The sequence below is a fragment of the Staurois parvus genome, unplaced genomic scaffold, assembly GCF_062004578.1.
Source record: "Staurois parvus isolate SC_StPar_1 unplaced genomic scaffold, SC_StPar_1.0 ptg000191l, whole genome shotgun sequence".
Classification (NCBI taxonomy): Eukaryota; Metazoa; Chordata; class Amphibia; order Anura; family Ranidae; genus Staurois; species Staurois parvus.
The window spans coordinates 5,273,693-5,287,407 of NW_028317987.1; the positions used below are offsets into that span (position 1 = coordinate 5,273,693).

General features: G+C 45.3%; 1 protein-coding gene across 1 annotated transcript in view; it reads left to right on the forward strand.

Annotated features, from left to right (window-relative positions):
• The first annotated feature begins 4,438 nt into the window (after positions 1-4,438).
• The window catches only part of LOC149461911 (uncharacterized), a 122,988-nt gene continuing 113,711 nt past the window's right edge, over positions 4,439-13,715 (forward strand). The window contains exon 1 of the mRNA XM_089677656.1: positions 4,439-5,814. Within this exon, the coding sequence (XP_089533782.1) occupies positions 4,458-5,814 (1,357 nt within the window). The 5' untranslated portion in view covers positions 4,439-4,457. The remainder of the gene's footprint in view (positions 5,815-13,715) is intronic.

Genomic DNA, 13,715 nt, shown 5'->3' on the forward strand with positions numbered 1-13,715 from the left:
ACACAACCCAGTGCCTGGTGAGTATGGGAGAAGTGTCATGTCTCTGTGTGCCGTGTTCCTGTCATCTGCCAGGGGGCAAAATCCCTCTCACCAGATCCTGGGACTAAGGCCCAAACCATGGTCCTGGAAATGACCGGCTCCTGTGGTCACCTCACGATGAGCCCTTCACACTGTCGGTGTAGGCACTGTACTGTAGGCCACATCTCTCAGGTTGGATGTTCCCTGACTGATGCAGATACCTAAACATGGAGTGAACTGACCCTGAGCACTTCTCTGCCAGGTCCAGACTGTCTCCTGCCACATGCAGACTGCCTCCCCTCAGGAAAAACAAGATGGAGTCCTTCACTCTGCTCTCACTAAGCATGCTGGTCTCTGTAGTTCCATCCCTCATACCAGCCTATCAGGCCATTTATGTTCAGGACTGCATATTCCACAATGCTTTGCAGCTGCACCTCCTGCTTGAGAAAGTCCCTGTCATTGGCTCCTTTAATACCTCTTCTGATTGGCTCTCTCTGTATTAAGGTCTGAGAGGAGAAGGGAGGGGCTGAAATCCCTCACTGCCTTGTGTGTATCCAGTGCAAGTGTCAGATTTCACAGGAGATGCCGGTCAGCAGGTTACAGCAGTCACAGATAGGAGTCATTTCCTCCCCTACACAAGGATCTACAGTCCATACACACCCAGCACAAGGCCGGGGCCACACTACCAGACGCTTCTCGGGGCTGCAGTTCCTCTGAGCTCCACAAGGTGGGGATCTCACTTCTGCCCACACAGGAAGTGTCTATGGAAGACATACAGGAAGTGATGTCAGGTACAGACAGGAAGTGATGTCAGGTACAGGCAGGAAGTTCCGGGTGAGAGCTGAGTTGGGAGGAAGCAGAGAGGAGACGTTGCTGAAAGTGGCAGCAGAAGAGGTAATAAGATGTTATTTCCTATTTACACCCAGTAACCCCCCATCATGTTCATCCTCTTCCTCCATAGTCATGTCCATCCTCTTCCTCCATAGTCATGTCCGTCCTCTTCCTCCTTAGTCACGTCTTTCCTCTTCCTCCATAGTCATGTCCGTCCTCTTCCTCCATAGTCACGTCCGTCCTCTTCCTCCATAGTCACGTCCGTTCTCTTCCTCCATAGTCACGTCCGTCCTCTTCCTCCATAGTCACGTCCGTCCTCTTCCTCCATAGTCACGTCCGTCCTCTTCCTCCATAGTCATGTCCGTCCTCTTCCTCCATAGTCATGTCCGTCCTCTTCCTCCATAGTCACTGTGACATCTTTTATCTCCAGCAGATGATGATACACACATATATAGTGTGGGAACCCAGATGAACCCCTTCAGGGGCAGAACATTCCCCCACTTCCGGGGCCGGAACATTCCCCTCATTGTGGAGATGTGTCACCTTCTCACCTCATCAGTCTATACTAATGGATTATACCACTTTTATAAGTGGCGGGGAATGGAGAATCCTATGACATCACACTGACCTCACAGCTCCTCCTCCCAATGTCCCTCCATCCAGAGTCAGAGAATCCTATGACATCACACTGACCTCACAGCTCCTCCTCCCAATGTCCCTCCATCCAGAGTCAGAGAATCCTATGACATCACACTGACCTCACAGCTCCTCCTCCCAATGTCCCTCCATTTGGCTCCTTTCTTTTTATTCTATGGTCTTAGGATGTGGGGGGTCCCTTGGCATCCTCATAAGCAAAACAGAACTGTAGATCCTGTGTTGTGTATAATGACGTCACAATTCCTTTTACCCTGCGTAGTGTGGGGGTCCTGTGGGGGGAATTATACCTCAGCCTGAAGTGGGGCTTTAATAAAATGGAGACCTGAATGGAGAGGTGAGGAGGATTCTGGGAATATCATTTGATGTGACTCTTTGTGTTCAGATGTAGAGTTTTCCTCCTGTGAAGTCTGGAGATCATATGACATCACATTGCCTCCACCTCCCTCCCTGATAGAAGAGAGAAAGAAGAAGAAGATTCTAGAAGTCACCAGAGAGATCACTGAGCTGCTGACAGGAGAGGTGAGCGGTGCCGGGAATTCTGGGACATTCTCCAGTAACAGACAAGGGATGTGTCTGGATGGTGACTGTATCATTGTGTGTGTCAGGTTCCTATAAGGTGTCAGGGTGTCACTGTCTATTTCTCCATGGAGGAGTGGGAGTATTTAGAAGGACACAAGGATCTCTACAAGGACGTCATGATGGACAATCAGCCGCCCCTCACATCACCGGGTAAGAGGAGACTTTATTGTAAAGGAGAGAGCAGTACGGAGGATCCACCTAGATCCCCCATCATCTGATAAACACATAGAAACAATGGATTCAGTCAGTGTGTGTGTTTCCTACAGATGGATCCAGTCATGGGAACCCACCAGAGAGATGTCCCCGTCCTCTGTATTCCCGGGATTCCACACAGGAAGGTCACACCATCCCTCACCATCATCAGGTAGATGAGGAACAATCACTGATAGTATCATTAGGATCTGTACATTACCTGCATTGTTACCATTGATGTCATTTTTATTATATATTCAGAGTGGAAACCTGAGAGATCCTAAAGTTGAGGCTAAAGAAGAGATAAAAGAGGAGGAGGATGAGGATGGGGGGATGGAGGAGTCAGAGCTTCTAAAAGAACACAAATATCTGTACCAGGACACCATGGTGGAGTCATCCAGCTACAGTAACCCACCAGAGAGATGTCCCCGTCCTCTGTATTCCCGGGATTCCACACAGGAAGGTCACACCATCCCTCACCATCATCAGGTAGATGATGACAATTATTGGTAGTTGTGATTTATACACAGCATGTTTGTTACAATGAATGTTTTATTATATCTTTCAGAGTGGAATCCTCGGGGATGATAATATTGATGTTAAAGAAGAGTATAAAGAGGAGGATGAGGAGTATGGAGTGATGGAGGAGTTTTCAGAAGGACACAAGGATATGATGGAGCCACCTAATACCAGGAACCCACCAGAGAGATGTCCCCGTCCTCTGTATTCCTGGGATTCCACACAGGAAGGTCACACCATCCCTCACTATTACAAGGTTGGTGGGATGGATCATCTAGAATATGAACTCATGAAGACAATGTGTGGATTTTGTGTGTGATGTCACAATCATAAATCTTACATTTTACAGATGATATTTTCTCTCATTTCCTTGATTTAGAGTGGAGATCCAATCGATATAGAATTTGAGGTGAAAGCAGAAGAAGAAGAGGCGTATGTGAGGGATGATCAGCAGTCTATGGAGGAGGATGGAATAACGGGGACATTTATAGAGGAGGACACTCCTACAGAGATCAGCACAGGTGGGTCATGAACACTAAATCCATTCCTCCACCCATACTGCTCACTGATTGGTCCAGAGTAGGGCGGGGACTGGGTGATATCAGCCTGTAATCCCCTGGTCACTTTCCTGAGCTGTGTTCCCCGTCCTGTATTCCTGGATTTCTCTCGGATAATCTTCCTTCTCTGTGCTGCAGACACAATTTATGTATCTAGACTGGATTTATGGAGGTTCTGGGGTTCAGCTGGCAGAAAAATGTGGATTTTCACTATAGACTTTACTAGATCTGGGCACCTGGGGTGTGTGATTTGGGTATTCTATCCCATGTCCGGGTCTAGTAAGATCTCTGACAGAACAATTCTCCCAGGGTTCCTTGCTCTGTGGTCTGCTGGCTGTGCCGGGTGGAGGGATATGTCTGTAGTGTCTCAGACCCAAGTCACTGAGTGCAGTCTCAGGAGATGGGAGGCAGCGGTGTGGGATCTCTGCAACTTGTCTACAGTAAACATTTAATCTTCCACTGATTACTGAATACCAATAATATGAGTCCTGACCCTTATACTATATACTCTATGTTGTACATTACATCATTCTGATACTGTATAGTCCTAACATTTGTATCCTTTATGATAAGTTGTACATTACATCGGCGTTACTTCTTTTACACCCATTTTTTCCCAGCTGGACATTTTATATGGGATGATGTGATTGGAGCACAGACTTTTACATGGTGATAATAATGTGATAACATCCTCCAACTTTGGACCCTTAAACAGAAAGTGATAATGAGGGAGGAGTCAATACCCCAATGATGGTGGTCTTCAGGATCAGTCCAGTCTTCATCTTGGTTGTTCTCCCCCCATCCTCACTCTCTGACCTCTGGTGGGGCTCAGCCCCGCTTTTCTTCATGACTAAATCATGGAGTAAATAAGGAAGTGCAGTACTTCTTGTGTTGGGAAGATGGCGATGAGTGATAGAGGGGGTGGGGACCCTCGTCCTATAATTCCCTCATCACTGTCCCTCCTATAAAAGACAGTTCTGGTTGTTTCCTCACTCTCTGACTAAGGTCCATGAATAAAGAAATGACCTGGTAGGAGGTCAGAGGAGCCATTTCCTAGTTCCCTTGAGGGTAGAATTGTAAGCTCCTCAGAGACCAAGCTGCCTGATGTGGGCGGAGTCCTGGTTTGGGGGAACCAATCAGCTCCTGTCTAGTAATCCTCTTTGTCTTTGCATTTTAGTCCATGGCCGGGAGATGAGGAAAACCTCCGAGGATTGTCTCACTTTGTCTCCAGACGGGAAAGTAGAAGATGAGGACATCACACAGTATAGTCCAGGAGAAAACCCGGCTCCCTCCAATGTCCATCCGGCACCACCCAGTGTAGATGGACCATCGGATTCCTCGTATCCTGAGGAACCTCAGACTGTGCGGGACCGGGCCGGCCTTCCAACAGGGAAGAGGTTCTCCTGTACTGAGTGCGGGAAGGGTTTCAGTTCTAAATCCCTTGTTAATAGGCATAAAAGATGTCACACAGGAGAGAAGCCGTATTCCTGTCCTGAGTGCGGGAAGGGTTTCTATTATAAATGCAATCTTAATGTTCATAAAAGAACTCACACAGGGGAGAAGCCATATTCCTGTCCTGAGTGCGGGAAATGTTTTTCACAGAAGTCCAGTCTTTACACTCATCAGAGATCTCACACGGGGGAGAAGCCGTATTCCTGTCCTGAGTGTGGGAAATGTTTTTCACAGAAGTCCCAGCTTTTCAAGCATCAGAGATCTCACACGGGCGAAAAGCCATATTCCTGTCCTGAGTGTGGGAAATGTTTTTCAGAGAAGTTCAGTCTGCACAAACATCAGAGATCTCACACGGGGGAGAAGCTGTATTCTTGTCCTGATTGTGGGAAATGTTTTTCACAGAAGTCTCATCTTTCCACACATCAGAGATCTCACACAGGTGAGAAGCCACATTCCTGTCTTGAGTGTGGGAAATGTTTTTCAAGGAAGTCAAATCTTTCCACACATCAGAGATCTCACACAGGGGAGAAGCCATTTTCCTGTCCTGAGTGTGGGAAATGTTTTTCAGAGAAGTCCCATCTTTACACACATCAGAGATTTCACACAGCTGAAAAGCCATATTCCTGTCCTGAGTGTGGGAAATGTTTCTCCTTTCAATCCGGTCTTACAGTGCATAAAAGATCTCACACAGGGGAGAAGCCATATTCCTGTCCTGTGTGCGGGAAATGTTTTTCACAGAAGTCATCTCTGTATACACATCATAGATTTCACACAGGGGAAAATTCATATTCTTGTTCTGAGTGCGGGAAATGTTTTTCAGATAAATTCAAGCTTTACATACATCAGAGATTTCACATGGGGCAGAAGCCATATTCCTGTCCTGAGTGCGGGAAATGTTTTTCACAGACGTCTGATCTTTACAGACATCAGAGATCTCACACAGGTGAAAAGCCATATTCCTGTCCTGAGTGCGGAAAATGTTTTTCACGGAGGTCCAATCTTTACACACATCAGAGATCTCACACGGGTGAGAGGCCGTATTCCTGTTCTGAGTGCGGGAAATGTTTTTCACAGAAGTCCCATCTGTACACACATCAAAGATCTCACACGGGGGAGAAGCCGTATTCCTGTCCTGAGTGTGAAAAATGTTTTTCATGGAAGTTCAGTCTTCACAAACATCAGAGATCTCACACGGGGAGAAGCCTCTCTCCTGTCCTGAGTGAGGGAAATGTTCCTCACTGAAGTCCTGTCTTCCTGTACATCAGGGGTCCCACACAACCCTGGAGGTGTATTAGTGCCTTGAGTGCGGGAAATGTCTTCTAGATGAATGTTGCTGGACATCCCAGCTCTCATGTGGGGAAGAAGCACACCCCGATATACACCTCAGATATACTCCATGGCTGACCTTCATCATGGAAGGAACAGTTCATAAGGAGATCAGAGGCCCCCAAAGACATGGATGAAGTGTGGGACCGGGTTGGCCATTGATATCAGGAGAAGAATAAAAATGGAGTCCTGCCCTGTCATTGGCTGAGTACATTTTGTGGTGGGAGATTTCACAAACACTTAGAGGTCTGATTTTTATATAAAAACCTGCTGATCGGCTCAGTGAATTCCAGTAAAGGGCTCTGTGTTTACTAACAACACAGGACTCTGTACACAGAGCAGAAATCTGGCAATTTATTCTCTTTGTAAAGCAGAAAGAGAAATCAGCCCCATTAGTATGAGCAGCACGGATCACACACAGGACACAGATCACACAGAGGACACAGATCGCACACAGGACACGGATCGCACACAGGACACGGATCGCACACAGGACACAGATCACACAGAGGACACAGATCACACAGAGGACACGTATCACACTAGTGAACAAACACAACAATTTCCATGTTAAATCGATGTAAAATGTTTGATCAGCTCAGCAATCTCCCGAGGACATTTGGTTAATCCCCCATTACACAGAAGGGGCGTACAAGAACTTTCCCGGGGGGGGGGGGGGGGGATTGCTATGCCGTGTTTTTCAAGAAGTCAGGAGATGGGAAGTATGTAGCAGATATATTACAATCCACATTTTAGGCCTGAAGATTAGTTAAACCCCCAAACATATATTTCTGAAATCAGAGGACCTGCAGAATAAAATGGCGGTAGGTACAATCTTTATGTCACATGATATTAAATCAATAGTTCATCAATGTTACATTTCAGTAAAAATACATTCACTGTAATCTTAGAGCACATAGATGACATTTGTTACTTAGGTATTTCTGTAAATAATGAGGTTGTGCCGAGTAAATAGATACCCAACATGTCCAGCCCTAGAATTGTGTGTGCTGATGACAAAACTTCAATAATGGCCCATAGGGGGCGCTATAAATGCCTTTCCTGGTCCTCGGTGTAGAGGTGACCCTGAGTAATGGATGGAGAATGACTGCTCTCACTCTGCCATGCATGGCGTGATGTAATGTGTGTGGTGCAAGCCATGTTTTGGTTGTATGTAAGAGGGGATTCAAAGATTTTGGTTCGGGGTTTAAGTGTTTTTGTGTAAGTTTCATTGTTTTCACTTATCTTTATTGCTATCACATAATTGACCATTATCCCCCTATATGATGTTGTGGTGACGGGTTCTCTGTAATGAGACATCAGGACCCTGATTTACTAAGACGTGAGTCTACCAGCAGACTCTGACCATTCAGGCAGACTCAGTTAAATCAATGAGGACCTGTCAGTCCTCTGAGCGGCGTCTAGCAATCTCATTGACGAACGTCTACTTTACTATTAGTAAATGTGGAATCGCATCTGGCACATTTTTAGGTGCAATACCGGATATGTTCGCTAGATGGCGCACAAGCGCGGGCTTTGTACCATTGGCGTTTTCCTGTTAGCAAGAGAGAATACTTAGAATGTAACATAATTAGTACACCTATATATTTTTTATTTTTTTTTTTGCTGTTTCTCCAAAATGATCAGACAACTAATGCATTTACTAATGAATGTCATACATTCTATTTTCAGATGTTATACATTTTCACACTTATATCTCAAATAATTGGGAATGTCTAGTTCTAATTTCCCAATATAATGATATATCTTCCTTCTCTGTAATCACGTAACTATTCCATGTTAAAGACAAGTGCAGTGCTATAAATGCATGTGATCAATAATGAACGCATGGAAAAACCAAAAAGTGCAAAGAATTGCAATAATGATGTAAAATGGTAAATGGTGCTAAAATAAGTTCCTATAATCATTCCTGAATAATGGAATGTCCTTGGTGTGAGAGTACCAACTCAGAGAGTGCCTATGAATGGCACGTGTGGTCTCTCCGTGACGGACAGTAGTGCATGAACTCGTGAAAGGTAAACCACCCTTGGGACTGGTCTACACTCACCAGAACAAAAGTATTAATGTGCATGGGTTATACACATCACACATCTGGGGGTGCAGCGGTATGCTGGCAGCTATGGGTTAGTCATCCAGCTCCATCCATCCATCAGGGTGGGTGCCCAAATGGTCCTGGGGAGGAATTATCTCAGCCACAGGAGCCAGAAAGGTGCTCAATAGTGTAGTACACTGTCACAGGGGTGGATGACCTTTCACAAGTTCATGCACTACTGTTCGTGGTTATATTTATCTTGTGTAATACCATTTTACTAGTCTATATCATTTGACCAGCACTCGCTCTATCATTTTTAAACAATGTAACTATTCTACATTGTATCTCAATTTGTGTCTCCCACAGTGGTTTAGTGGTTAGAGCTCAGAACTTACAGCACTTGGGTCATGGGTTCTCATCCCAGTCATGGCTGCATCCCAGTTTGCATGCTTTCCCTGTATAGATGTGCTTCTGCCAACACTCAAATGACATGCTGTTAGGTTCATTGGGCCTAGTACATGGCTGAGTTTCTGCCCTTAGATTATAAGCTCCTTGACATTTATGAACGTTCAAAAAATGGAGATCAATTTTCTGGGTTGTGTCAGCGCCAGGAATATTGATCAATCAATTATGATTTTGCCTAATGACTAGAAAGTGGATGAATGTTACCTGCGTCCTGTTCTTTCACCAATTTGGAAATGTGCAAGTTTCATGCTGTGTATATTTCATTGTAACTTATTTATCTTCTTTTAAATCTGTCTCCTTATACAACTTAACCCCCTCCCCCACCCCATCATCACCTGTCCCATATGCAAATCTATGGATCACCGCCCCACTCTTTTTAACTATTTACTGATCAAGTGAATGTGTCTCATTTTCTATCAGCTACAGCTCAGATCTCACATTATTATACGATTACTGATTGTATTTCACCACTAGTCTGATTGAATTCACAATTCCTGGTCAGTCCCGTTCCCTTACCTCTAATAATCTTTAGGACCAGTTCACACTACATGTGTTTCAGTTGCTTTTTCGGCATCACAAACGCACAGAAAGAAGGTTATATGGTTGTCAATGTCATAGTTCACATCAGCGCTTGCATTTTCAGTGCATTGCAGGTGCTGTAAACAAAGTTGACCACGCTGCATTGTTTCTGCACAGAACTGTACTGGAACACATTGAAATGCCCTTGAATGTACTAAAACGCACACGTCCCTAATTAAATTGAATAAAACGAAAGTAGAAAAAAACTAACTGGAAGGGATACAAAAATGCAATGCAACGTGTCCAAAACGCATCCAAAATGTACTGGAACACACTAAACATGCATGCCAAAAGGGCATGAAAAAAAATGCATCAGGAACGCATCTAGATTGTTTCTATAGTGTGAACCGGCCCTTAGGACTTGTTCACACCATTGGTGGTGCAGAAATGCATGCAAGAACACACATTTTCCAGCACAGCAAAGAAATGCAATGCCCTCTGTAGATGTGCGCAGGCACCATGATGAAAACGTTATTGCACCTACACATTATTAAAAACAGCCCCATTCACAGCCACAAAAACGCATGGCACCACACTACTGTGCGGTTAGGTGCAACACACTTGGAAAATAACATGCCTGCAGTATTGTGGCATGTTTCCACATGTTAAGCAGCCCATTGAATTTAATGGGCTTTGGGAAAAAATAAATATAACAAACACAAAATGCCACATTGACACAGGTCCTCTGACCTGTACAGCATGAATGAGTGGGTTGTTTATGTGGCTGGAGCCACCTGTTACACTATGGGGACACAGCAGCTGTATGAACACAGGTTTTAATCTGACAAGTGTGAAGGCGTGGGGAAGTGGCCCTGAATGCTCACTGTGTGTGTTCAGGGCTGTACACCTGCAACCATATGCTTGTCAAATTATGACCTGCAGTATTCACATAGTGTAACATAGGTTGCATGCTAATGGCGACAGCCACAAAAACCAAACACTGATTCACACTCTACAGGCCACAGCACCCATGTGAATGAGCCCTCAATTACACAACGTTTGATTTATTAACTCAGTACAGTTTTATCATTTGGATTGAACAGGAATTTGTTTGTGATTGTGTCCATGAAGAAAATGCTGTGTATTTTTACCATATATATAATTTGGATATTTTCTCTGGTGGTGGGGGCCTGTCAGGTATGCTGTATGGGGCCCCGTGATATCTAACAGTGGCCCTGGGTGTATGCTTGTGTCTGTGCCACCTGTATAGTTAGGAAGAACAATAAGTTCTTCTATGGAGTATCTTGAACCTCTGCTATGTACCTCAATGCATCTAGGGATCGGCCACGTTTTCCTATGAAAAATAACAAAATTGGTTGTAATGTTTCCCCTGAAGCAAGCGTGAACTGACCTCTTCATATTATAAAACAGACCGAATCGGCATTTTCCACAATTATGCATAGGCCAGATCTGTGTGCCCAGATAGGACCTCCCAGTGGCCATTCTATGGACAAGGTACACTTTTCTGTATGCCTGATCTTTATTGAGCTGCAATAGTCAATACGCTGCAATGGGCAGAAATATTTGGAAACAAACCACATGAGCTCAAGTATCCAAACGTGAATGTTCCTTCATAGCAAGCCTCCATGATGTACTGTATGGGCCTGGCCCACTCCAAATGAATGCATTGTTCTGGTAGGTCCTCCTATGACAGACTTTAGCTACTTGTGGAGGACATTGCACTGACTTTTCCTCAGATTGCATATTATCTGGCCATCTGAAGTCTCGGGAATACAATCAAGAGGATCTGACACTTTTTTAAGGTAACAAAAAATAGTCTTTAATTGACTCAACATAAAAATAAGCCAACATGGCTAAAACATATCTTGAAAATATGGGGACTCTGATATCCGGCGACAGTCCGTTCACGAATGAGAAGCAATTCTGCACCCCTAAAACCAACATAGAGGAAAGGGATGGTCAAATTGCTGTGCTGCTTCCAAACCACCTCTGGCATGCCAGGGTCATTATGCAGGTCCTCGATGCCAATTCTTGCCTGGGGCCACAAAATATCCACTGGCCACAAGTGAAGGTGAGTGGAGGACGTGATGGTGGATTTCTACCAGCTTCAACCGCAAGCAGTACCACTCCTGAACAATGAGAGCAAATAATCATTGACACGTCATCATGACAGTCAATTCTCAGTGCAGGCTATCTAGAGGGTCTTTCCTTTTTAACCATTTCAAGAGTTGAAGGAAACATTCTTGGAGCATCTACTGTGTTTGGAAAGGCCAAAGGTCCCCCCCTCCCCCAGGCACACTAATGCTTACTTGAAGTGGAGCCCCATCCTGATTTCATGATGCGCTTGAAAAGCTTGCCTCTCTGGTCTACGTGGCTCATGAAGGAGTGTTCTTGGGATCACACCAAAACAAGGTGCTTGTTCGGGGAGCAATGGACAGGAGAGAGGGGCCAAGGAATGCTGGCATGGGAGCAGCTAAATGAATGATCTTGGCTGCTCTGTGGCAAGCGGCTGTTCAGAGCAGGTAAAGCAGTCCTTAGACGGGTCGAAAATTGGCTGATCTTAAAAGAAAGAAAAAAAGAAACACTGGCCATTCAATCGGTCGACGTTATCAGCAACGTTATAAAAATTTTCTGATTTTCAACCCGTCTATGGCCGGCATTAGTCTTACATGTTTATTATTGCAGTTTGGAACAATTGTTAAGATCACTTTTCCAAACCCACCTGTGACATCAGACAGCCAATCACAACAGGTTTCCCAGGGTCGCCATCTGCCTTCCCCTCCAGCAGTTAATCAGCTGAAAGAAAAATAAACACATTTAGATCCCTAGCAGAGGTTTTTTCCTTCAGAAATCTACAGGTGGCACAGACAATAGGCCCAACTGGCCGGCTGTTCTACTTCCTCTTCACTCTCTTGCCCAAAGCCACAGCATTTCTTCATGTAATGTTTGATTGGCCAGGACAACTTGTCATGTTTACTACACACTGGCTAAAATGGCGACCAATGCTTGGCACCCACCCTCTACCCAATATCCTGCTACAGGGCATCATGGGTGCTCGTACCTTGGCCGTGTTGCCATTTTTCCTCGGCTGTCAATCCCTGGGTCCTTGCTACTGATGACTCGGCTGTGCCCGCTGATGGGGAGGATAACTGCATGTAAACCAGACAGTTCTCCTCCCTGTCAGCTTGTGCATACTGCTTTGGATGGATGTGCATAGCAAAGCGATCCTGATCAGTGTCCTTACAGTGAAGCACACAGACACAGCACAGAGTAAAACAGCACACAGGTAACCCTTCCTCGCCCTACATGTTAACCCCTTCCTGCCCAGTGCCATTAGTACAGTGCCAGTCTTTTTGGTCAGCAGTGATCACTGCATTGGTGTCACTGGGGATGTCAGGGACAGCAAGTTAATTCCCCCCAGTACCAAGAATGTCCGCCGCAGTCCCGCTATAAATTGCTGCTCCCCACCATTACTAATACAAATAACCCCATTAAAACAGGATCTATTCTGTCATTTGTAGACACTCGAACATTCACAGCAACAAAATAATTTACACGTATTGTGATTTTAGGAAGCAAAGACATGGAGCAGAATACATTTTGCACTACAGAAATGGACATGTTTAATCCCAAAAAGGGAGAAATATTGCTTGAGTCACAAAAGTGAATGGCTGGGGTGATTTAGCGCAAGTAATTACAAAACACACAGGTGACAAAATAACTCCAAAAGAAAGCTCAAATTCTGGGATACAAAGGATTTACATTTCATTTGGGACCAGCGTTGCATGACCACACAATTGTCAGTTCAAGTAACGCATTGCTTTAATGCTATAAATGGCCTGGTCAGGAAGGGGTGAAATCCTCAGGAGGGCATGTGGGTAACATCTGTGTCCGTGGGAGGGAGAGTCCGCAAACTTGCCATATACGGCTGTTGCAAGGCAACAAGCAAATCAGTTGATACAGCAGGATGTTTGCTACAAAGGGTCACTAATGGGAAGTCATCTCACAAAGGATGTTCTCACATAGCTCACCCCTGTGATTTATGGAGGGAAAAAAGCAGGAGGAGTGGGGGTCGGTGCAACCATACACATTGGTCCAGCTTCCTCCACAGCCCCCACTACCTCTGGGGAAACTGACACAGGAGGATCAGACACAACATCCATGGACACTGACTCAGGGGGCACAACACAAGGAGATGACACATTGGATGGATCATCAGACACTGGGACCACAGGGACAGAGACATTGGGGACCCCTGGCACAGCCCCCCTCTCCTCTGCCTCCTCCACGTCCAGACAAAAAAATCTCTTCCACCAAAGCTGACTGGTTATGCATGGCCTCAGGGCACCGGTTGTATGAATGGCCAACCTTACCACACAGATTGCACCTGATGATGTTACAATCCTTAGCCAGATGCCCCAGATCCTGACATAGGGAGCACTTCATCTCTGGACATGAGGAGGCGAAGTGACCCCGAGAACCAGATGCCCCAGATCCTGACATAGAGAGCACTTCATCTCTGGACA